General features: G+C 46.2%; 10 protein-coding genes across 10 annotated transcripts; 4 read left to right on the top strand and 6 right to left on the bottom strand.

The window, feature by feature from the left end:
• Positions 1–74: 74 nt before the first annotated feature.
• Positions 75–941, bottom strand: V865_004390 (uncharacterized protein; the record flags this gene model as incomplete). The annotated part of the gene is made up of 4 exons (XM_066228170.1): positions 75–326; positions 459–632; positions 692–819; positions 884–941. The coding sequence occupies 4 exons, from the start codon at positions 939–941 to the stop codon at positions 75–77; spliced, it is 612 nt and encodes a 203-aa protein (XP_066084267.1).
• Positions 942–1,344: 403 nt separating this feature from the next.
• On the top strand, positions 1,345–1,863 carry V865_004391 (uncharacterized protein; the record flags this gene model as incomplete). The annotated part of the gene is made up of 3 exons (XM_066228171.1): positions 1,345–1,375; positions 1,512–1,687; positions 1,831–1,863. 3 exons carry the CDS (start codon positions 1,345–1,347, stop codon positions 1,861–1,863), a joined length of 240 nt encoding a protein of 79 aa, XP_066084268.1.
• A 548-nt stretch (positions 1,864–2,411) lies between these two features.
• Positions 2,412–5,792, bottom strand: V865_004392 (uncharacterized protein; the record flags this gene model as incomplete). Its single annotated transcript, XM_066228172.1, has 4 exons — positions 2,412–3,815; positions 3,875–4,029; positions 4,089–5,632; positions 5,686–5,792. 4 exons carry the CDS (start codon positions 5,790–5,792, stop codon positions 2,412–2,414), a joined length of 3,210 nt encoding a protein of 1,069 aa, XP_066084269.1.
• Positions 5,793–8,284: 2,492 nt separating this feature from the next.
• Positions 8,285–9,455, bottom strand: V865_004393 (uncharacterized protein; the record flags this gene model as incomplete). Its single annotated transcript, XM_066228173.1, has 6 exons — positions 8,285–8,384; positions 8,460–8,569; positions 8,624–8,698; positions 8,771–8,876; positions 8,939–9,306; positions 9,354–9,455. 6 exons carry the CDS (start codon positions 9,453–9,455, stop codon positions 8,285–8,287), a joined length of 861 nt encoding a protein of 286 aa, XP_066084270.1.
• Positions 9,456–9,900: 445 nt separating this feature from the next.
• On the bottom strand, positions 9,901–11,514 carry V865_004394 (uncharacterized protein; the record flags this gene model as incomplete). The annotated part of the gene is made up of 6 exons (XM_066228174.1): positions 9,901–9,958; positions 10,020–10,803; positions 10,856–10,943; positions 11,004–11,129; positions 11,190–11,339; positions 11,392–11,514. The coding sequence occupies 6 exons, from the start codon at positions 11,512–11,514 to the stop codon at positions 9,901–9,903; spliced, it is 1,329 nt and encodes a 442-aa protein (XP_066084271.1).
• Positions 11,515–11,981: 467 nt separating this feature from the next.
• V865_004395 (isocitrate dehydrogenase, NAD-dependent) lies at positions 11,982–13,985 on the top strand (the record flags this gene model as incomplete). The annotated part of the gene is made up of 13 exons (XM_066228175.1): positions 11,982–12,035; positions 12,095–12,172; positions 12,235–12,321; positions 12,386–12,515; positions 12,679–12,848; positions 12,912–12,966; positions 13,021–13,099; positions 13,157–13,259; positions 13,316–13,368; positions 13,427–13,505; positions 13,564–13,667; positions 13,733–13,784; positions 13,893–13,985. 13 exons carry the CDS (start codon positions 11,982–11,984, stop codon positions 13,983–13,985), a joined length of 1,137 nt encoding a protein of 378 aa, XP_066084272.1.
• Positions 13,986–17,884: 3,899 nt separating this feature from the next.
• Positions 17,885–19,015, top strand: V865_004396 (uncharacterized protein; the record flags this gene model as incomplete). Its single annotated transcript, XM_066228176.1, has 1 exon — positions 17,885–19,015. The coding sequence occupies one exon, from the start codon at positions 17,885–17,887 to the stop codon at positions 19,013–19,015; it is 1,131 nt and encodes a 376-aa protein (XP_066084273.1).
• A 489-nt stretch (positions 19,016–19,504) lies between these two features.
• Positions 19,505–20,855, bottom strand: V865_004397 (uncharacterized protein; the record flags this gene model as incomplete). The annotated part of the gene is made up of 4 exons (XM_066228177.1): positions 19,505–20,088; positions 20,161–20,560; positions 20,625–20,704; positions 20,786–20,855. The coding sequence occupies 4 exons, from the start codon at positions 20,853–20,855 to the stop codon at positions 19,505–19,507; spliced, it is 1,134 nt and encodes a 377-aa protein (XP_066084274.1).
• A 372-nt stretch (positions 20,856–21,227) lies between these two features.
• On the top strand, positions 21,228–22,225 carry V865_004398 (uncharacterized protein; the record flags this gene model as incomplete). The annotated part of the gene is made up of 5 exons (XM_066228178.1): positions 21,228–21,243; positions 21,312–21,331; positions 21,398–21,475; positions 21,581–21,796; positions 21,926–22,225. 5 exons carry the CDS (start codon positions 21,228–21,230, stop codon positions 22,223–22,225), a joined length of 630 nt encoding a protein of 209 aa, XP_066084275.1.
• A 260-nt stretch (positions 22,226–22,485) lies between these two features.
• Positions 22,486–23,256, bottom strand: V865_004399 (uncharacterized protein; the record flags this gene model as incomplete). Its single annotated transcript, XM_066228179.1, has 3 exons — positions 22,486–22,899; positions 22,969–23,100; positions 23,194–23,256. The coding sequence occupies 3 exons, from the start codon at positions 23,254–23,256 to the stop codon at positions 22,486–22,488; spliced, it is 609 nt and encodes a 202-aa protein (XP_066084276.1).
• Between the last annotated feature and the right edge of the window lie 249 nt (positions 23,257–23,505).

Genomic DNA, 23,505 nt, shown 5'->3' on the forward strand with positions numbered 1-23,505 from the left:
CATATCCGTACTACGACCGTAATGTGTGATATGTATATACATACAAAGGTATCAATGATCGGTGATCGGATATCTCATCGCTTCCTTCCGGGTGGTGGTGGCGGTGGTAAACTGAACAAACCGCCTCCCCCGCCTCCGCCTCCTCCAGAAGAGGTAGACGAAGGTGTAGATTTCTTATTTTCCCTTCCTGGTATATTGATCTTGAATGTCTGTCCTTCCTTCAATGAGTAATCTTTAGGTGGTGCAGCCGGTTTAGAAGGTTCCGAAGTGTTGTTGGTGGATGAAGAAGGGGTAGATGATCGTTTGGCCACTGATTGTAGAGCGACCTGGGAAAACCATACGCAATGTTAGCATTGTCCTCCAGTTCTAAGAAAAGGACAACCCGGTTTAGAGGAATGACAGGCATGTGATGGCGTACTTGTGCACATAAGAAGGAAAGTAAGGTAACATTTACTCACCTGGAAATCGAATGCCTCTCCTCTTTCCTGGAATCCCATACCTATATACGCTCTCTTCCCTCCCTCACCTTCCACTCTCAGTACGAAGTACCTCGAGCTATCCAGTACAGGTTCAACCTGCGACCACGGAGAGACATAGTTGACTTGAGCAAAAAGTTCACCTGTACTTGAGTCCTAAACGCTTTGTTCAGCTCGTGTCAGATAAGGTCAAACGGGGTAGTAATCTGACCCACCTCAAGACGTATATCACACCTCGTGCCTATCTCCAACACCCTCAATCTACCTTTCCACAAGAACGCTTCGACATTCCAATCTGCTGCTTTGTAACCTGATGCAGATGTTCGAGGAGGTACTTGGTAGACTGTCACGTTTACACTGTTAGCTCAGGATCCCATTGTTCTGCTGCATGACGATTTTTCGCTCACCCATCACCTCCCTCGAGACGAAGAGGACCGACTCGATCTCATCTGATAGGATATCCATGTTGGTTGTATGGTCGCTGGTCCAATGGTGTGTGTTGAGTCGTATTATCGTATTATCGTATATCGATATCTTTGTCTACTTCTTGGTTGAAGCTTGTCTGGTGCGGGGTAACAGTCATATTCCACGCGTCACACTCGTGCCTTGTTGCGCTAACTAACAGGGATGTACAAATAAAGTCGAGTGGCAAATCAGTCCGGATCCCCCATTCTCAAGGAGGGGGTATGACGACATCTCGCTCCCCTGCTGCATTCCTTTGACCGCAATTCTCTCTCCGAGTCCACTGGCGGCGAGAGTGACAAACACGCCATCGTCCAATACAGCGGCCATATATAAATAACAACAAAAATCAACTTACCTTTTACTCTTTCCTTCCTTCATTATGACATCGATCAATCAAATCAACATGACTGGAAACAAGAACGAACAAGAGCAAAGTGAGTATGGATTCTCTCTGCTATCTATCGACGCGACTACCCACGTTCACTCACTACATAAAACGACCTTGACCATCCTCCTCCTTGTGTACTATCTTGGCCACTGACATTATGTGTCTTGACTTTCACTAAACAGGCTTCAACATCCTCCCTCACCCTGCGAAATCCAATAACCCTTCAGATCTCAACTCCGAGCCCGCCGAACATGGTGGACTTCAAAGTGCATCTTACAACGCTTACAATGCCAAGGGTCCTCATATCCCAAGTCATGAGATTCAACAGGGATTAGAGAAACCCAAGACCAGGGAAGAGGTAAGTCGGATTTTCTTTCTTGCAACTCGGTCATCTCATCTTAATCTCGTTCAATATCTTTCATCCCCTATGATGCGCCTCTTCTCGTCATATCTGTTTTTTTGGGGTAATTGCTGTCGCTAATCTCCTCTATATATTCACAGTTACAAGCCGAAGCTGAAAAACTCAACTCATAATTTCCCTCTCTTACCCTGTCAATGTCTACTAGTTGTACCAAGTCCAAAGCAAATGATATGTCATGTAATGAATGCTACGTGAACATCGTATGAATTGAGCTACTATACACACAAGTCCGTCTTCTGTTTTATAACAAATTCGTTCCCTCTATCTCGAACACATACTAAACCCCCGATCCCTTGAGCACTCATTCCCCCTCTTCCGTCCAATACACCAGGTCGAGCGACCATGAGACTCGCTGGTCGCTTCACCGATGGTCCAACCGAACGAGGACACAAAAAGGATTCTGCTGCTGTTGATAATCTATGTGCTAACTGTTCTGTCCTGCTCGATATCGAATTAAAAATCACAACATCATAAGGAGTGCATTCGGTGAGTCAATTATAAAACTCTTTATATATAGATTATTGAGAATACCGGCACCTTATTTATATTTATTTCAATCAAGAGTCCATTTAGAGCTTATTTAGAGCTATATAAGTTGGTACTTCAATTAATCTAGAATCTAGTCAAAGCATAAATCGTTCATTCTCTCTCACATCCCTCATCATAATCTGAATTTGGCCGATATCAACCTCTTAACGGGGTTGGCAGGTTTAGTACCATAAGGTTTAGCGTTGGCATTCAAACCAGTAGTGTAAACCGACAAGATCATACCACCACCACAGATCTCCTTGGCACCGGTAGTAGGGTTGGTAGCTCTACAGTCGGTGTTACATTTAGCTTCGTTGGCCGCGAGGGTCAAGTTGAGGTAGTTTCCACAGTAACATTCTTGAGCGTATTCGGTACCGGCGTAAGCGTATCCTTTAGATTGACAGTATGAAGTACAAACTTCGTTGTTCATGTTGGATCCGGCTGAAGTGGAGCCGTTCAAGTGTCGTCCACCGGAGGTGTCGTGGAAACATCCAACGTAGGCCATGTAGGCTCCAGCGGAGGCTGAGGCGGAAGGAGTGGCCGACGAGGTGGATGAAGGGACCAACGATGAGGTGGAGGATTTGGCTACTGAGGTGGATGAGGATGCGGCGGCGGATGAAGAGGCAGCAGCTGATGAAGTCGATGACTTGGCAGCGGAGCTAGAGCTTGAAGCAGCAGCTGACGAAGAAGAAGCAACAGCTGATGAAGTCGAAGACTTGGCGGCGGAGCTAGAGCTTGAAGCAGCAGCTGACGAAGAAGAAGCAGCAGCTGATGAAGTCGAAGACTTGGCAGCGGAGCTTGAGCTTGAGGCAGCGGCTGATGATGAAGAAGCAGCAGCGGAAGAAGTCGATGACTTGGCAGCTGAGCTTGAAGCGGCAGCTGATGAGGATGCAACAGCGGAAGAAGTGCTAGAAGTGGCAACAGAAGAAGTCGACGACTTGGCGGCTGAGCTTGAAGCTGCAGCTGATGATGAAGAAGCAGCGGCGGATGACGAAGCAGCGACTGATGAGGTCGAGGACTTGGCAGCGGAGCTCGATGAGGAAGCAGAAACGGAGGAAGTGGAGGAAGCGGCAACAGATGATGAAGCCTTTTGGGTGGAAGCGATTTTGACAGCGGGTGCGGGGGCAGCAGATGATGAAATGGGTTTGGAGGATGATGAGGAAGTAGGTTTGATGGACGAGGAAGAGGAAGATGGTTTGGATGTGGCAGATGATGATGATGGTTTGGAAGAGGATGAAGAGGTTGATTTAGCGGAAGATGATGATGATGATGATTTGGCCAATGAAGAAGAAGTTGACGTTGTTTTAGCAACGGACGACGACGATGATGATGGTTTGGCAGATGAGGATGATGATGATTTGGCAGCAGATGATGATGACGATGATTTAGCCGCAGACGATGATGATAATTTAGCCACAGACGACGATGACGACGCAGATTTGACAGTAGACGAAGACGATGTGATTTTCGCGACGGACGAGGTCGATGACGATCGGATAGAAGACGAAGAAGAAGCACGAGCAGATGAGCTACTACCCTCGAGACAGAAGATGAAGAGAAAGTAGTGCTCACAGCCTTGCTCGTGCTAGAGCTTACGACAGCGCTTGACGAGGATGAGACCTTGGCGGAGGCGGAGGCGGAAGCAGAGGCTGAAGCCGAAGCCGAAGCCGAAGCCGAAGCCGAAACAGTGGCGTTGGAGTACTTGAAGGTGGTAAGTCTGCGGGGTCCACCACAGGTTTGGAGCGAGTTACCTATTGACGTGTTCATGTCAGTAGAGATCTTGTTCACAGGCATATACGATCCCACTTACCAGAGCAAACCATGTTACAGTTGTCAGTCGCAGGAACCGAACCAGTGGCGAAGGAGTTACCACAGTAACATTCCGACGAGTACTCGATACCGGCAATGGCGAAACCTTTAGCTTGACAAGTGGTCATACACGTCTCCTGGGTCATTGAGCTGGTGGAGAACGAGTATCCGGTCAAAGCTCTTGAACCTGATCCTTCGGTGTAACAACCGTTACTGGACCAGCCAGTAGGTAGTTTGGAAACAGGGTACAAAGAAGGGTTGTTGAACAATTCGAGCGTCGATGAACCACCACAGTTCTCGTTGGTGTTGTTGGCACAGGTCTTTCCACATTTGCTCGAAGCCAGGAGGGTAGTGTTAGAAGCACCGTTTCTCATGGCGAAGTCACAGTAACATTCTCTACCATATTCGATACCGGCCAAGGGGTATCCTCGGTCTTGACACCATGATACACAGACGCTTCGGGTCATGTTATCGTTGGCGAACGAAGCAGCGGCCAAAGCTCGACCAGTCGTACCTTCGGCGATACATCCGACATCGGTGTAGCCAGTAGGAATGACAGACTTGAAGTCGGTGTATCCAATTGCGTCGTCAGAGTAGTTAGCGTAAGAGGGCTTGTCGGTGCTGTTACCGATCCAGATTGGGTTGTTTCCTGGGATTTTGTCAATGTAGTGTCCAAAACCGACATCTTCGTCAACTTGATCGTTCAAAGGAGAACAAGCACTCGCAGAAGCCGAGTCGAGGTAAGGGACGAAAGGAGCACAGTTGCTGAGTTCACCACCAACACCATTGTTATCGTTACAGTTGTTCAAAGCTTGTTGCAAAACATTGGTACCGTTGTTGTAAGATGGCCAACCGTTCAAGAAATCGGCGTGAAGACCGTAACCGGTGGTATCACCGTTCGCCCAAACCCAAGTGGGGTCGGTACCGTTGTTGTAAGGGAAGTTTTGAACGTTGTAGATGAACTCGTAGAAGAGCGATACCAGTCGGACGGGGTGGGTCGAAGGACATGAACCACCGTCGACACCTCCACTGGGCCAGGCCATGTGTGATTTGTGATCATCCGAGTCCAAGTTGACACCGTCCCAACAGGATGGGAAGAAGACCTGAGCTCGCATACCTTGAGGACAGTTGTGTTCGAAGAAACTGTTTCTCTGGGCCCAAGCGGCATCACCAGAGTGGTCATTGTAGTAGTCAAGACACACGTAAGAGATGGCTTTCGAGTCGGCATCGTTGTCGAACGTTCGTCTGTTTTGGTCTCCAGAGATCATTCGGAGACCATCAGGGAAAGCTCGGACCGTGGTTTCTCCAGGACTGTATCGAGGAAGGTAGTAAGTGTTGACGTAAGAAACCGGGACAGCTTGGTAGTTCTCGCCCGATGGGTTGTAGTAGTACAGCTGAGGGGTCCAGTAGTTTGACTTGTCAACGGACACAGCGGAAGTGGTACAGGTCGACTGTTGAGTAGACTCGTAAGTCATCTCCCTGTCAAAGTTGTTACCGCCGACGATCGAGTGAACGTGAGACCCGATTCCACCGGGGTTGACGATGCTGAGGGAAGGTCAGCAAAGAGTTTTTGTGTTACCTCAATAGAGTACGCTTACGGATCAAGTCGGGTGGTTTCGAGCACCGGGTGTGCAAGAATAAAGTATGCGTTGGCAGCAGGAAGAGCCGCCAAAAGAGGCAAGAGTGCGAATAATTGAGTAAACATCTTTGCTTATATATGCGTTGTGATTGATTGATTGATATTATATAGGTTGTAGTATCGGGTCGTTGTTAAAGAATGTGGGTGATTTATTGAAAGAATGTGTGTTTTAGGTAGTCGAACAGAACAGAATCTACAATGAAGAGATCTGTCGATAGAATATATGTCGAAGTTAACAGTATCAAGTGTTTATACGTGTAAGTACCGATCCGGTCGGTGAAAGTTAAAATATCAATCGTTGAGAAGAAGAAGAAGAAAGAAGGGGGGAGTTGGTCTAGCTATATTTATATCTAGAGAACAAATTGCCTCGGTGCACAATTCGGAACCTCACGTTCTTGCCATCCTAAAAAAAAGGGAAGGATAACGAGGCGTCCGGCGTTCATCTACTCCCATTAAGTGTAAGAGTTGTCTTGTCTCTCTTAAACTTCTAACGATCTGAGTCAGTTCCGAGACACCTTGATCAACTCCAGCGTACAAAAATGCACTTGCTAAGCCACGCATTGCCCTGGGCATCTCGGAATGACGAAGGAGGCATCTCTAGTACCAATGTGTTATGTTTACATCCATCGCGTATGGTAAATCGGCGTTGATGAACCCCTGTCATTGAGCCAAACTTTATTCCAACTCAGGGACGTGTCCTTCTCGAAGATCCCCTAAAAACCCAGGGTCGATCGGATGGCCGTGACAAGAACGGACAGCGTTACGTTATCCCGGACCACATAGCTTGAACCGCAGAAGCATGATCGACCGGAATAACGTTATGCAAAGACAACTCAATTACCAAAACCGGCGGTGGAGAAAGCTTTTCGGTGGTGGTTTTTTGGCCGGTTCCTGAATTGAGCCTCAGCTACGAGTGGCTAACAACGCATTTATTTCTTTAACATGCACAGGTAACCATCGGCTCATGTCGATCAATCAACTGCGCCGGAATTCACGGCATGTGAGACAAAGATCGACAAGGAGGTTACTCCGATTCTCAATGAGGAAGGTAAAATTTTCACCTATGTCATGTCGATCAGTTACTGTATCCTCGCTGCTAACCCCAAAGTCAACCGAGACACTTGGAGTCTATGGTGACTGCCATTCATTGGTCTGTGCGCTTGGGATCTTCATGAGATCTCCACATTAGGAAGTACTCGGTGTATCTCGCAAAGTTGATTCAACGGCGATCAAACATGATTCGGAATAACCCTATTGCATTTCCTCTCTTTACGCCCAGATGATCTATCGATACAAACGAGCTTAATCAGAGAAATACCTGGAACGCAGCCATCTGCGCGAGCGATCCAATTCATCCCACCGTATCGTTCGAAGCGATACTCGAGAAGCTTACAGAGAAGGCTGGCTGGGCATGACGAAGGTGGTGGTGGCTTTGATGTTCCCGCGACATCGAGCCCGGCATGAATGTGTACACTATTTCGCTTCCCATTGGTACCCATACGACTCCATTGTACCTGCACATGCAGTAGAAGCATAATCAGAATCATGGCGCTCATAGTGAATCGGAATATCTCGTTCTGTCGATCAAACCTCGGTCTCATATTAGTCATTACCAATGGCTCCCTGCGCCTTGAATGAAGTGGTGCTATTCAAAGTCAACACTGGTTAAGCTTGTTGGCTGAAACAACGGCGGAGATGTAGCAGTGCTTAGAGATCTTTGAGAGTTGCGACCGGATTCACCAGCGGATGAGAAGCGTTGGTACCAAGGCAGGTCTGTTCAGCAACGACCCCGGATACAGGTCTTCCAAACACACCCAATCACATCTTGTATACCTCTGAGATGAGATTGCACCCAACTGGAGACGACTCCTTCTCAACCCAGAACGTCATTCCACCAACGCAAGAAGATCAATAATGCGTGAATACAACCAACAAAGTTCGACAGTGGCCCAATCTGACCTACGTCATGAGAAGGAAATGCACACTATTCCCACACCACAGCTAGCCTCAGCCCACGCTGATAAGCCAGATACATCCAAGCTAACTTCTGCCCACTGGTAACTTTGGCGTTCGGTGCGGTGCCTCATCATGACGATCCCATCCGATCCGTGCCCGGAACCGAACCCGAAGTGTACAGCATGCCTTTATGCTAAGCATCCCGATGCTCAGGACCAAGTCTTCAATAGCCACTGACGAGTACACTACCAGCTCATGTGTTATGTATACTATACCACCAAGCCAAGCCGCGTTGGCGTAGAACTTTATAGAAGAATGCGCAACTACGGTTATCAGGTACTCGATCGATGTCAGTGGTGGAACGCCACTGAAGCCACCGTAGAAATGACTAGCGTCTCGAATTAATGAAGATGTCATTGGACCGGACTGCGTAGTGCTTGGTCATACCGTAAGTCAGGACGGTGGTAGGCTCGGAACGTAGCATGTTCTCATCTTGTTCTATTTGATTGATAGCAACTGTTTTCTGCATCGACCTCTCTGACAGCGCAAAGCCCCATCAAACCTGCAATTTCATTCTTCAACCCAGCTCGTCATCTAGATGACTACTTGCCATAGCTATCTACTACACCTTCTAGCAATTCCCTAAACTCATCACTCATCTTGCCTTTCTTCAAATTATCGTAGTCGTACATCACGATCGTGCTATTTCCGACATGATATTCAGCTCGATTGGACTGTATCATACGTGGGCATAAGCTGAAGAGGATGAGGACCTACCTGTCGGCGATCGCAGCCACTCTTGCATCCCTTAGTGACCAGATCAAGTGTTTATGTCCGTAGGATGATCTGTCTGGCTTGATCGAATGTATCTGATTTGTCACCATCACCTAGTAGAAACCGATAAGCTCGTCACTTGTATGTATGGCCGGAGAACAACTCACAGTATCAGGGTAATTGACCGGTGCGATGTATTTGAGGGAAACATCTTTCAATATAAATCCTGTACCTTTTCCAGCCTACGCCGAGTGAAGAAAGGGCAACGTGTCAGAGACATCACGTAGAACGGTCAGAGGGCAGATCACACGCACCGTCATCTTCTGTATATACCCCTCTGGCATCTCCCCTGCCCAACTTTCAGCATACCTAATTCGAGCAGATTGGATCCATTCTAAGAATCTAACGTTGTTTACGTGGCTGCTCAATCATGCATCAGCTTGATGACACATTTACAGCCTCATGGAGAGATGCCAGCTCACCGATAAGTATCACAATCTCCCCAAGCTACAGGCCAAGTCAAAACTCCTGCCGTATCATAGCCCTGTTCCCTGAAATACTCCAAAGCCTTCTTTTTACTCTCACCACCATCCTCCAACCAAGGTCTATCATGGGGTGTACTTCTCCCCCCGTCTGGAGAAGGTGAAGACCACTGTATTGAAGGTCTAGTCTCGGGTACACCCAATCTCGCTGAGCTGGGCTTACTCTGCGCCCGATCCCGTCCAGCTTTGAACCTCGAGATTAACCTTGGATCTCTGGATGACGAATGATCCTCTTCATGTTCTGGTCCGTTCGTTCCTGGAGGGATATGATAATGCGATGTGGGATCTTGGAATTTGGCGTATAGGTCCTACATGGATGTCAGCAGGCACCATAACGAACGATGATGTGACCCACCTTGAGACGTATTGATTCGTCGTCCATCCTTACTACCGCTGAATGTACCGGTCGAGATCCCCTTGCTTTACTCGCATTACCTACCAGTCGCAAAGAATTCATTGTGTGTATTGTGCGGGCTGCTCTGGTCATCTTCCTGATGGTACTGCTATGATATTGAGTCACAATGTACCTATCAGGTCCTCTTACAAATCTCATCTCGAAATCCCAACTTGGTCGAAACAAGTCTTTGTGATGACGACAGAACAAGACACAGATTCGGTAATCGCCGACGAACAAAAATTTACTATGGCTGAATGTCACTTGGCCAAGCTGAGCTGAAGTAGTCATGCATACACAAAGTGACAGTATCAAGAAACGTCTACTCTACATTAGAGAAAGGCTAATTGACCTGGTAACCCGAAAACTAGATAGAACAAGAAAAACTAGTTTTCATTGGCCTAGATATAATGAACAGGCCTTTTGATTTTGAAGGGGTATCATATTTGATAGTGCAGAGTGCTATGAGATGTATTAATGAGAGAAAGAATGGGGGAAAGGGCAATGCTTAATCGAAAGTGACCTTTGAACCTTCAGCTTTGACGATACCACCGGTTCGGGCACCACTGAAATTAACAAACAGGTTAGTCGATGTATACCCGTACTAAGGAGCAACGCCCGACTCACCCTCTTGGGGGACCACCTCGTCCTCGACCACCACCCCTGCCTCCTCCTCTACCACCTCTGTCACCACCAAATCCACCTCTGCCACCACCTCGACCTCCTCCTCGACCACCACCACCACCTCGACCGCCACCGAATCCACCTCTCTCACCGTCATTTCGCTTAGGAGGAGCGTAATCAACTCGGATAGGTCGACCGGCAATAGCTTGACCGTTCAAGGCGTTGAGAGCAGCGGTCGCTTGCTCGACATCACCGAATTGCACATAACCGAATCCCTTGGGGGCACCGGTCTCTCGATCCGTCACCAATCGTACACTTTGGACATCACCGTGTTCACCGAAAGCTTCGTAAATCTGATCTTCAGTGACTGAGAAAGACAAAGAACCGATGAAGAGAGTTTCGGCAGGAGGAGATTGTTGGTCTCCGAAAGCTTTAGCTCGCTTCTCAACGGCTTGTTGAGGGTTTCGCTGAGTGGCATAGTTGACTCTGACGGCTCGACCATCGATCTCATGACCGTTCTTAGCGATGGCTTTGGCAGAAGCTTCTAGATCGGCGAATTCGACGTAACCGAAACCTCTTGATCGTTGAGAATCTCGGTCAAAGACAACTCGAGCGGAGATAACTTCACCACAGTCCTCGAATTCCGATTTGAGCCAGTCGTTATCGACATTCCAAGAGAGTTGACCGACGAATACATTGGTAGATGCTTCTTCGTTGTCTTCGGCACGAGCTTTCTTGGCGGCGGCAGGAGCAGCGGTCTCCTCTTCCTCTTCGGCCTTTCGTTTGCCTAAAACGGTTGTAAGTACGTGGTCGCGAGCATTCAAGGCAAAGAGATTTACCGTTGGTCTTGGGTTCCTCCTTAGCAGGGGTCTCCTCTTCCTCATCTGAGCTAGATTCCTCTGAGCTGTCGGAACCGTCATCGGAGGACTGTTGGTTGAGATTTAGTCAGCTACATCTGTATCAGCTCAGTGGCACGATGGGACCCACGCTATCGCTCTCCTCCTTAGCCTCTACCTTCTTCTCCTCGACTTTGGCAGCAGGTTTGGCCTCTTCCTCAGAGTCGGAATCGGATTCAGAGCCATCGGACGAGGAGTCATCTGAAGATTCCTCCTTCTGAAACACGATGGCATCATGAGCATGGACCAGGTGCGATCACCGGCAAGATACACTCACAGCAGCAGCGGCAGCTGGCTTAGCTTCCTCCTCATCTGATGAAGAGTCATCCTCAGATTCAGATTCAGATTCAGACTCAGAGCTTGAGCTCTCCGAAGGGGGAGGAGTGGGAGTCTTGGCCTTCTTCGACTTCTTGGACTTCTTCTCCTCCTATGAGCAGACTGTCAGCGAAAAACCTACAGTCGATCGATTGCTCACTCACCTTGGTGGTAGCAGGAGCGGAAGCTACCTTCTCACCGTCCTTCTTGGACTTTTTCAAAGCCTTCTTGTCGGCATTGTCTTTAGCTGCGACAGCAGGAGGAGCGGATTTAGCAGCCTTGGCCATTTTAGATATTTTTTTTTATATACGGATGAGGGGGATGTAAAGAGGATGGAGGGGAAGAAAAAGAACCAGGTCAAGTTGAGTGAACTTTGGGTGGATCGGAAATTCCCAAAGTTTACAAAATTCAACTGATGCAGGAAAATCTTACCACCGGTGATCGCCGCTGAAAACTTTTCAACAAGCTTGGATGTGGCGAATTCGATTTACCTTTGTGTCACGTGTTGAGAGGAGCATAAGACGTTACATAAGCTTCGCACCACCAAGTACGGCGGTACTCGGCCGAATAGGTCCTGTGATGACACCTGTATGCTGATTGCACTTTTGTCTGATGGACCTGGAAAAACCACTGCAACTCTCACTACACACCACAACGGAACACCTCCATCACCCATCTCACATCTCTTCACTCGATAAATAAAAGGTTTCTTCTCCAGCATCATCTCCTATAGCGACTCAAAAGCATCACCACAATGTTCTCACGATCAGCATCTCGAAGTGTAGTGTCCTCCCTCCGGTCCTTACAGGTAAGTCCACCTTCGCACCAACTGTAACACAGCTGAACCTGGTACTTCTTCACTCGTAGGCACCCGTAAGGCATTACAACTCTGCCTTCGGCTCGTCAACACCCACCTCGGCTTTCGCTGGTAAGAAGGGACCAGATGTGAGCGTTTTCTCGAGGATAATTTGACGGAGGCAGAAAGGTGGAGCTAACGGGGTGTATAGGGAAACTACACCGTCACTTTGATTCCTGGGGATGGTATCGGTCCAGAGATCGCTCAAAGTGTCAAGGAGATCTTTGCTGCTGCCAAGGTGAGTGATCTCATTATGACTTGTCCTTACAGGGTGAACCGCGCTGACTCACTCCTGGTCATAGGCCCCTATCAAGTGGGAGGAAGTAGATGTCACCCCAATCCTCAAAGATGGTAAAACCGTTATTCCCGAAGACGCTGTGACATCGATCAAGAAGAACACTGTTGCTCTCAAGGGTCCTCTTGCTACTCCTAGTACGTGTCGTTCGGCTTCTCGTACCTTGCCTTCCCTTCGAATATGGCTGTTATTACCACCAGCGGGTTCCTTCACGCTCGGCTTCCTCGACACCTGTCCTTCTGATCTACTCCAAAACCGATTCTTTCTTTGCACAATCAATTTAGCTAACAAAATGTACAGTCGGAAAAGGTCACGTATCCCTCAATCTTACCCTCCGACGAACATTCTCCCTCTTCGCCAACGTACGACCATGTGTCTCCATCCAAGGTTACAAGACCGCTTATGACAACGTCAACACTGTATTGATCCGAGAGAACACCGAAGGAGAATACTCAGGTATTGAGCACGAGGTGAGCTTGCAGATGATCGGTTTATTACTCCCCGACAAAGCAGCTGATGTCGAAGTACCTCAGATCGTCGACGGTGTAGTACAAAGTATCAAACTTATCACCCGAGAGGCTTCGGAACGTGAGCTAAACTCTGCCTGTCGCCGATGCGGAGTGTAGCTGACCTTGCAATTAGGTGTCGCTCGATATGCTTTCCACTACGCTTCTGAGAACGGTCGAAACAAGGTTACTGCCGTGCACAAAGCCAACATCATGTAAGTTTAATCAGCTAGCAACGTCCGTCTTCACCTCAGCTGATTATGTGCCTTTAGGAAAATGTCCGACGGAATGTTCTTGACTGCTTGTCGAGCCGTTGCTAAGGAATACCCTAACATCGCTTACGACGAAGATTTACTTGATCGAGTCTGTTTGAGAGTGAGTTGTGCCCCCCGTTTTTGGTGAAGAGCAGCGGACTGATCGATATGACGTAGATCGCTACCGACCCAACACCTTTCGCTGACCGAGTTATGGTCATGCCTAACCTGTGAGTGTGCTTGATGCGTGAAAAAGGGCAATTCAAGCTGATTCTTCCTCGTACATAGTTACGGTGATATCTTATCTGATTTGTCAGCCGGTTTGATTGGTGGTCTTGGTCTTACTCCTTCAGGTAACATTGGTAGAGTGAGTGATAGATTCAGGTATACTTACGGGCTAATAGCTGATATGACTTGCCCCACAGGACGCCTCCATCTTCGAAGCCGTGCACGGTTCCGCACCCGATATCGAGGGTAAAGGACTCGCTAACCCAACTGCCCTTCTTCTCTCCTCCTTGATGATGCTTCGGTGAGTAGAATGAGCGATGAACGTCGCGTCGAAGCATCTAAGCTGATTATGTACATTCACTTCAGACACATGGGTCTCTTCGAACTCGCAGACAAGATCGAGAAGGCTGCTCTATCTGTAAGTGCTTGTTCTGACAATATACCCTTCGTTCCCACACTCTCAACAGATCGTTCCTGTCTTTCACATGTCTGTACGCTTTATGCTAATTGTTATACTCCCTAATAGACCATCGCCGAAGGTAAAGCCATCACCCGAGATCTCGGTGGTAAAGCCGGTACTCGAGAATACACCGATGCTATCTTGGCTAAACTCAAGTAGTTAGATCTAGGAAAAACAATATCTTATCCATATATAGGGTGATGCGATGAAATATCAAAACGAAAATGTGAAAACAAACTCATCATGAGAGGGGGATATAATCACTCATAGAAGATGTCAGCATGATGACGAGGATGATAGGTACTTCGATTGCATCGCTTTGGCATATGTCATGGTGGGAGATCTCATGGTCATGAGCTAGCATGAGGGTCAGAATGAGGTAGATGTGCACGCATCTTTTTAAGATCTCGATTGCAGCACACTGAGAAATGAGGAATATGACAATGGAAGAAGAATAAAACTGAAAGTTGAAAGATTGTTCATTTAACTCGTACGAAAAGATAACTATTCATACCGTCCGATAGACATTGAGCGATTAATAGAGTTAAATGTTCACGCCCACTTCGATCACTCACTTGATTCAGTTTGGTATTCCTGACACATAAGTCAGCTGTGGTACGTAGTATACCATATCACATGGGGGTGATCTCACTTCCGGCGGTACCATGATGAGATATCCCAAGCTTGAAGGAATTGAAAAGGTTGATGTGATTGGGCCATCATCCTTTTCATTCAGTCGAAAGAACAGCAAGAACGATAACTGTCAGAAGATAGTTCGAGGTTCCGTTCCGTATATTCCGGATGTCTGGCTAGTAATTACTCCTACCAAAAGATAATCATACTGATCTCTTTGATGTCTATTCAATCACTCGTCAGTCATGGGGAAAAAGTCGTCCACCAGACATACTGTATACCGAGGTCTTTGGGTGTTTTGCACCGTCATCATAATATACCGTAAATGAAATGCAGTATCAACCAATACCAGTCAAGTCAGCTTTCTACACAGCCTACCCCAAGTGGTATCAAGACCAGTATTGAATACTGTATGACATAGAAGGCTTATGCTTTCAGTAGTGCTTTGATTTCCTATGCACCAGACGCATCTAGTTAGTCTGAGGTTGATTTGTCTTCTAACAATCTAAAGTTGAGGATTCATAGAGTCACAATTCTTGATTCACTCCTGTCCTGTGAATTGGAGGCTTACCAAAACCCATTGAGAATGTTATCCGGTCTGAAACGAGATCTTATCAAATCAGTTTCACTGTATTAGAATTTAGCATAAACTTCTTTCTCAATCTCTAACACAGTGTGAGTGTGGGTGTGGGAAATGACGTCGTACTGTTTTGGTTTTCGAGTGGTAGTCATACTTGCATCGGAAGTAAAAGATATCTTTGTTCATCTTGAACTTGAACCGTATGATATATATAACATAACATACAGCCATGTAGGTCGTTGAAAGGTCATTTCTCCTCAACCTTCATTTCTCATCTCGACGCTTGATCCCGACTGAAAGTCAGCATTGCTAAGGTACAGTAGTTTAGGAGTCAACAAGTACTTGAATCCAACTAGAAAGACACTCTTTATAACACACTCACACTCCTTTATCATCGACATTCAACCATATTTCACACTTCCAAGCGGATGGTCGAGCGAACACGCTCTTGAATAATACATTCGTCTTCACGCCCCAGCCTATTTTCGATACCGATATTGTCCAACCAGATCGAATAGAAGGACTTTGCATTCGCCATCAACGCAAGATATCCAAGCCAAGCCAAGCTGAAGTTCAGCCAAAGCTAAGCCTGTCACGTTTGTCACAAAGTAATAGACCAAAACAAGGTTCTCGTCACTGTTCAACAAAGGTTAGATGACCGCGAAAGAAAGGAAAAGAAAGGAAAAGCACAGCCACCGACACCCATACCGAGAGATTTATGCTTTTCATCACTGTCATTATCGTTAACACTTCGGCGTAGGACAAAGACTCACGTCTTGATTCCAGAGCATCGCATCATCAAGTAATCATATATACCGTTAGGACGTTGAACAGTGCAACATCTCTGCCGTTCTTGCCGAGTAATTCTTCAGTCAGACCAAATGCAATAAATAGAAATTATCATTAGATATTTTATTGGGATACGGCATCGTAACAAATCTCTAAAAACGCCATTTTCTCTTCTACTCCATTTTATGGTTTTTTCACCAACGCCGACACCACCAACGCCTCCGCCTCAAAGTCATATCTGCCTTCACCTGATCAAGCAAACATCCACAGCGAACGACTAACGACACTTCCTCAACGTCCAACTCCAGTGAGAGAGAACATTAGCTGAAGAAAAACGGGAACCATTAAAGTTTAACCAAAATACACGTTCACTCCTTCTTCTCGACAGAGTGACATACCCTTTGTCACTGTTCCAACTTGCGATCAATCTGTCAATCAAGTATTCCGCGGACGAAACGCGACGAAATCCATTGTACTGGCACATCGTGGCGTTGTGCTTACCTCCTTATTCTATATTAAGCATACAACGACCAAGTAGACACAGTACCATAATAAGAAAATCGCGGACTATAAGTGTCGGTGCCCGTTTGGTCAAAATAAAGGTGAGTCGAGTCGCGCGTCAGAGGCGTTGATCGATTACGAGATTTACCAAATTTCCATTTTATCTGAATAAACTTTTCGGCATTTTGCTCTTGTTTGGTCGTTTGTGTCCTCTTCGTTGCTTTGTACTTGTATTGGTATCATCATCATGGACCGATGAACAATCAAGGCAGAAGACCGAACGTGATGTTGATATTAATGTTGATGTTGATATATACCCTATGTCGTTGCAGTGCCTTGATAAGGTTCAAGTGCGAGAACACCTGTATCCTGGGTTTTCTTTCGTTGTCTGGAATCGAATTGACCAAGAAGACGCGTCTTGTTCTACTCGAGTATCGACGTCAATCATATATCTATCTCAAAGAATCATTTCAATCCTATCAAGTTCGCCAGAATCTATCTTTCCTACATATACATCTTCTTACACCCACCGCCGAGTCGTCTTCGCACAGCAATCAATCACGATCGATCATTTGACAAATAGGTGAGTTTGTCTACGTCAAAATCAATACATCGCAGATTAGGGTATCATTCGAAACGCGACTTTCCTTTCGGTCAAACCCTTAAAATCATCCTTAGCGTTCGTTACTCTCTCTACCATATATGATCATACAACGTCATCGTTGAATTTCCTTATTGTTGTCTAAGTCTCTTAGACTGTTTTTTTCTTCCAGATGATCACTCGTCAATCGTTAATGTTGCCCTTCCCCTTCGTTCCCACTTTTCTCATTTGATGTTGTTGGCTTTTTGATGGCAGTTGTTTGATCATCAACATCGACTGATATGTGCGTTCCAGGTGCATAGCATACATTCCTTTGAACCACACACTCCCTTTATCAGATCAACAATTCAAAGGAACAAACCAGATATAGAAGATCTACAGTAATACCAAAAAGAATACATCCTTTCATACGACAAGATCCAAAAGTCAAGGTTACATCATCGATCCGATCCACTGGACTGTCCACCGGTATATAACGAGTCTCACTTCACTCCACAAAAAGCACAGACCACAGGTCAGATCATCGACTGCGACCCGAAGAACAATTGTCACTCTGCAAGCAACAATAACAGTACCCTGCGCCCCAGATCGCCAAGGGACAAGAGCTCGGAATCAGTCGAAAGATCGCCGAGTTGTACCAAAAGATAAGAGATAAAGAAGAGGAAAGACGTCACTGTCAGTGATTCCCATCAGATACACACAACAATAGACAACATCTGAAACAACCCTGTTGAAAAGACATACACGTCTGCACAGCCCATCTACCACGACCCACGACATCTTGCACCGGAGTGGCGTCATCACCCATCAAAGATAAACATCTCATCGTACAGCATAGCATAGCATAACAGCGAACAACAATAGATAAACCGTCCACACACCACTCAATCCGTCAATCTCTTTATTGTCTCCTGCAACGACCCATACAATATTGTACTATTGTACGATAATACAATGTCGTACTTCTCAGACACCTCATCGACATATTCCGCCGCTCCCCCTCTAACACCTTCACCCCCTCAACATGATTCTCAGCATCACTCCAACCCATACTCCTCGCCTACACCGTACGATCCGACCTCACCTCCTGCGAGTCTGCGCAACTACTCTTCCGCACTGATACGACAGATGTCCGCGGGATTGAAGGAAGCGATGAAAGATTTGAAAGATGATAGGGGTGGTCCAGAGAGGAAATTCGATGTGGAATATGGATATGATGAAGATCCGATCGACCGTCATGTCAGATTGTTCTTGACTCCTCGAAGAAATCTTGAGAATCAGAAACTACAAACACAAGGTAAAGGCTTACCTGAATTGGGTTTATTCCCCACTGCTACCGTACCTCAACCATCCAAAGCACCCCAACATCAGAACCAGAAGATACCAGCAACGGACCCTCGTCCTAACCCCACCGATAACATGTTAATCTCCTCGAGTGATATAAAAGATCAAGATACCTTGCAGAGATTCCAACCTGGATTAATCCATTTCCACCGTATCAATTCTACCGCTTCTAGTAGTTCTTCTTCTCTTGATCCACCTCGACCCGGCTTCTCTCGAATGTCATCTAGCATGTCTAGCGGTTCAGCCGTCAGTATATTGAGTGAAGCCTCTTTCGAAGCTGTCAAAGCTGAAGATATAGTCAGTATGTATGGTGGATTTGCAACATCGACTTCGTCGCAGAAAGAAGATCCATTCGAATATGATTATCAGCAAGAAGAAGAGGGGCAGGAAGGAGATATAGAATTGGAAGTTGGTTTAGGTAGAACATCGATATTTTCAACAACAAGTACGATAACCGTTAAACCTGATTATCCTCAATCCCAACAACAACAGCAGTATAACCAACCTAGATTATCACCCTCCTTTGCTCCACAACAGCAACAGCGAGCACCTACATTACCTTCTCGCCCATCGTTATTCAGGAAGAGATCCAGAGTCCATCCCTATGAGACACCCGCCGAATCACCGAGTGAGATGGAAGAACCACCATGGTTGGCGAACAGGACGATAAGTGAACAGATGGTGGCTCAAGCTGGATTGAGAGTTCAGCGCCAACGTGCTGCGGTCGGTGTGAGGCGCTGAAGGATTATATAAGTTAGTATACGACGGATTAACGAGAATTACTTTCAACATGACTTATCACGTCTTGGGCTATTATGTTTATTATGTTTTGCCTTGTCTTTCTGCCCACCCTGTCATTCCCAATCTACATCATATCCAACCTGTATATTTCTTTATTTTTTCCCTTGAAATGTTGTCAACTACCCCTGGATATTGTACCAATTCGAAGATTAAGCTGTGCTGTTTCTGTGTTAGTACCAGGGATTATATACACGATTGTTGACATTCATATATATGTATATTTGTTATGCATTTACACTTTATTAGGTCTTACGCCATTGGTCATTAGTCGAAGTAGTCATTTGACTTGATGTTAGAGTCTAAAGAAGATTGGTTTGCTGCTTATATGTCCGCATACTCTGAGATTCAATACATTAATTCACATATTATATGTCAATCCCACCTTCAATCAAATGTCCAATCCAATTCGATCCAACCCATGCCACTAGATCAATCCGCTTTCCGTCTTGTCAATCCATTATCCGATCCTAAAGGGCTACTCCTCTTTGGTCTTTCTATAATCTCTGTCTTCTGTTCAGCCGGTATGGGACTAACAGGTTGACCATTCCTCGTGGCTATTCCTCGGGGATTGGGATTCGTGGTATTGTTATTTTTCGATATTAGTAATTCACTTTGAATCCTTCTTGGCGGAGGAGGAGTGACCGATCTGTTACCGTTCACACCCAAATTGAGATTTAGGTGACTTGGCGAATTTGAGCTCGAGGTATCTTCGGATGAACCCCATGGGAAGTAACTGGGCGTTTGCTGAGGCATAATTACAGGTGAATGTAATGGAGAACCCCTAACTGGTGTCCTGGGTGCTATCAGGCCTTCTTCATTCTTCCTTCCACCACTCCTTCTGACTCTAGGTAAGAGGGATAATAAGGGGTTGAGAACCGATTTGACGAGCGAGGTAGATGATCGAGTACGTATTTGTCGGTGGGTCGGCGAAGATGTTCCACCAGAGCTTGGACCGGGGGATGAGAGGTCCACTGAGTGTGGGGATGGTGAGGCAGGACCGGAGGAAAGAGTCGCTACAAAGTCAAATATCGTCAGCAACTTTACTCAAGTACAGTGTAAAGTGAGAGTGAGGGACATTTACTCACATAAATGAGGTAGGGCATTATCATTGGCACTTAAACTCAAGAACAAAAACAGCGGTACGAACCACACGCAAATTGCGAAAAACGCAGCGACGTCTCCAAAGCTCGGTCCTGACCCTACGGTGGATGAGCGATTTTGATTGGAATAGCGATATTTGTTTGAAGGGTTGGTTCTGAACTTTTTAGATTCCTGAGCTAGATGAGCGAAATGGAAGAACCAAATGAAATGATCTGCTATGACCAATACGCAGGATAAGATGAATTTGAGAGATGTCAGGGAGATGTATGGCCAAGAGGAAGAGAAGTTCTGGAGGTAGACTAGATGACAGATTATAGAGAATAGTACAGGGATAATAGGTAGGGAGTCGGTGAAGTATAGTAATACGTGAAGGGATATTATAACCTATATGTATAAGAAGTATCTGTTAGTATGTATTCTGTGAGGGTGATAGATGCAGTGGACCCACGTAGATCGCTCGTATACCTATGGATTTAGCATACTTTGAATGTTCTTCTATCAACTCGGCGAGCCATAAGAGCCCACTCGCTATAGTCAGAACAGGACATGAAGTTGTAAGCTGTCATTAGTTGACCTGATAAGAGGAGATATATCACATAGCTAGCTCACCTAGAGACAGAGTTACAAACAAGAACGCTGCCAGCCCACCTGCATACGCCAAGATATGTAGGAGAGCCATAATGGGGGGGAAGGTGTGGTGTTCGTCTTTCGTGTATCTGACGTTTTTCGTGCGTGGATATTGCGATTCTCGGGCGACTATTCTTGTGCGACGTATCCAACAGAAGCGATCGGGATGGGATGTATGCAGTACGGAAGAGATACAGAATATTGAGATAGGAATATAGGAATGGGGTATTCACCATATCCTCCCTCTGTCTCTCTTTCTCTGTGTCTTTTGCTTTTTCACACGTCATATCCCACTCAACGGAATCAAATACAAAGTACAAGTACACACCTGTCACCCTCGTACATCTCTGTATTCATATTCATATTCATTGGCATTTGCATCCATCCATCTTTTCATCTCCTGACCAACCCATCCTAAGACGTAATGAGTAACCTAGAAAGTGAGCCATCTCCTCTGCTCAGTCTCCGAGCAAAGTGATCCAGCTGACTTGACGACCGATCTCCGCAGAATCCCTCTTCCAGCTCAAAGTAGGTTGACACCGTTGTACCGCCACTAGTATTCACCCGAACTGACCCTGTTGAGCTGCCTCATAGTTCACAGCGAAAAGCCTACAGCGTCAAGCTAAGAAGGCCAACAAGGATGAGATATCGGAGAAGAACAAGCTGAAGCAGGTATGTGGGTTTTGCAAATTCGATCAACTATCTTAGAGGAATTGTCGTTGTTATCTATAACCGCCATGACCAATGGCTCATTGTTAGGTACTGCATGCTTTATAGGCGCTCTCGAAAGGCAATACCGACGGAGCTAGGATATACGCCCAGAATGCCATCCGCAAGAAGACCGAGGGGCTGAACTTACTCAGATTGGCATCGAGGATTGATGCTGTTGCGTCTAGAGTTGAAACCGCCGTGACCATGAGGAGTGTCACGAATAGTATGGGAAGTGTAGTCAAGGGGATGGATAAGGCTATGGAAAGTATGAATCTTGAAAGGGTGAGTAATATTTATTCACTCCGTCTGCGTCTTCGCTTCGTCTCATAGGAGCTGTGACTCGTTCCATCTTATCCTATGTTTTTACACGGACAATGGTAGGCAGACTTTGCTAATCTACTCTCATCGTAGATATCCCTAGTAATGGACAAGTTCGAATCTCAATTCTCAGATCTAGACGTCCAAACTTCATATATGGAATCCACAATGTCCGACACAACCGCTCTGACCACACCGCAAGATCAAGTTGATAATCTGATGCAACAGGTTGCTGACGAGGCTGGATTGGAGATCCAACATGGTTTAGGAGAGGCCAATGTACCGGTGAAGGAGCCTGCACCAAGTCAGACGGAGAGTAGTTTGGGTAATAAAGAGGAAGATGGGAAATTGGCAGAGAGGTTGAGAGCCTTGAGAGTGAGTCAACTATACTAAAAACCAGTTGATCTGATCACATCCACTTTCAAAAACAGGAGGATTGCGCTGATCTACCACTGTCGTCAAATAGCCCGCTACATGAGAGTGAATACGAGAACAGAGAAGTGCTGGTTATTCATCTCGTCGTTGTACTATATATGCACTGGTATGATGATTGTTCTGTTACATATGATTCTTGCTACGATAACATTCCCGTATAGTCTCAGGGCAAAATATCTTCCTCTCGATGACTAGTGTGCATTTCCTCCCATGCTGAATTATACCAACCTCTTCCCACCCTTATCAGCGGTGATATTTCCAATCCTATCGACATTTGGTGCACCCCACACTAACACATTCCCATTGGGATCTACCAATCCTCTTTTCCTTATCCATTCCAATTCACTTATCCTCTTTATACCCCAGCCCGATCCTGATCCTGGCCTACTTTCTAATAAAGGCAAAGTAGCGCCAGTCAAGTCAGGTTGAGGAATATCCTTCGAAGGTGATGATCCAGTTGAGGTTGCATAAGGTAATGGCGTGGGGGCATTTTGTGATCGAGGAGGAGGGGAAGAAGAGAGAGGTAAAGCGGAGGCAATCGATTGTAAAGATTTGGAAGCACGCTGTTCGTCTTCGATAGAGACTAGTTTACGTCGTTCTTCCAATGGTGGTAAGAGGTCTTCTACGTCGGACTATAAAATGATTGAGATATCAATATCAATATCATGATACATTCGTTGAAATGCCAGAACAAGACCTACGAAATCATCTTGTTTAACCGCCGATATGGAATATACATAAACCCCTACGGCAAATGCGAACAGTGTTCCTCCGATGAGGACGTTGGTGAGTACGAATGGTTTTCTAGCTCGTTGGAGGGAAGGTGACATGCCCTATGGGAGAGAGTTGTCAGCACGAAAGCTCTTGAAGATCATTTGCTCCGGAATGAACCGATCAACCATCTCACTTTGTGGAATATCACTCACATATCCCTTGGGGTGGTATGACCTGTCTGCTGCTCTTTCTACTTGAGTGGATGAGGACGACATTGTTGATGCTACGCTGGCTGAATGGGTATTGTCAGGAGCAACTACTTTGAAATACATCTCTCATCATCATGATCAATTCAAGCGGCAAATACGACTTTCTCATCATGGTCCTCTTAAATGGGTGTGACGAACAAAATTTGGTGGTTATAGGGGTCCTTTTTTCACCGGAGAGCCAGGAACCAATCCTTCCGAGATCAAATCAAAATCAAAAGATTGAATTTTCGACTTTTTTGGCCTTTGTCCTTCATC

The sequence above is a fragment of the Kwoniella europaea genome, chromosome 1 (assembly GCF_036810445.1).
Source record: "Kwoniella europaea PYCC6329 chromosome 1, complete sequence".
NCBI classification, from domain to species: Eukaryota; Fungi; Basidiomycota; class Tremellomycetes; order Tremellales; family Cryptococcaceae; genus Kwoniella; species Kwoniella europaea.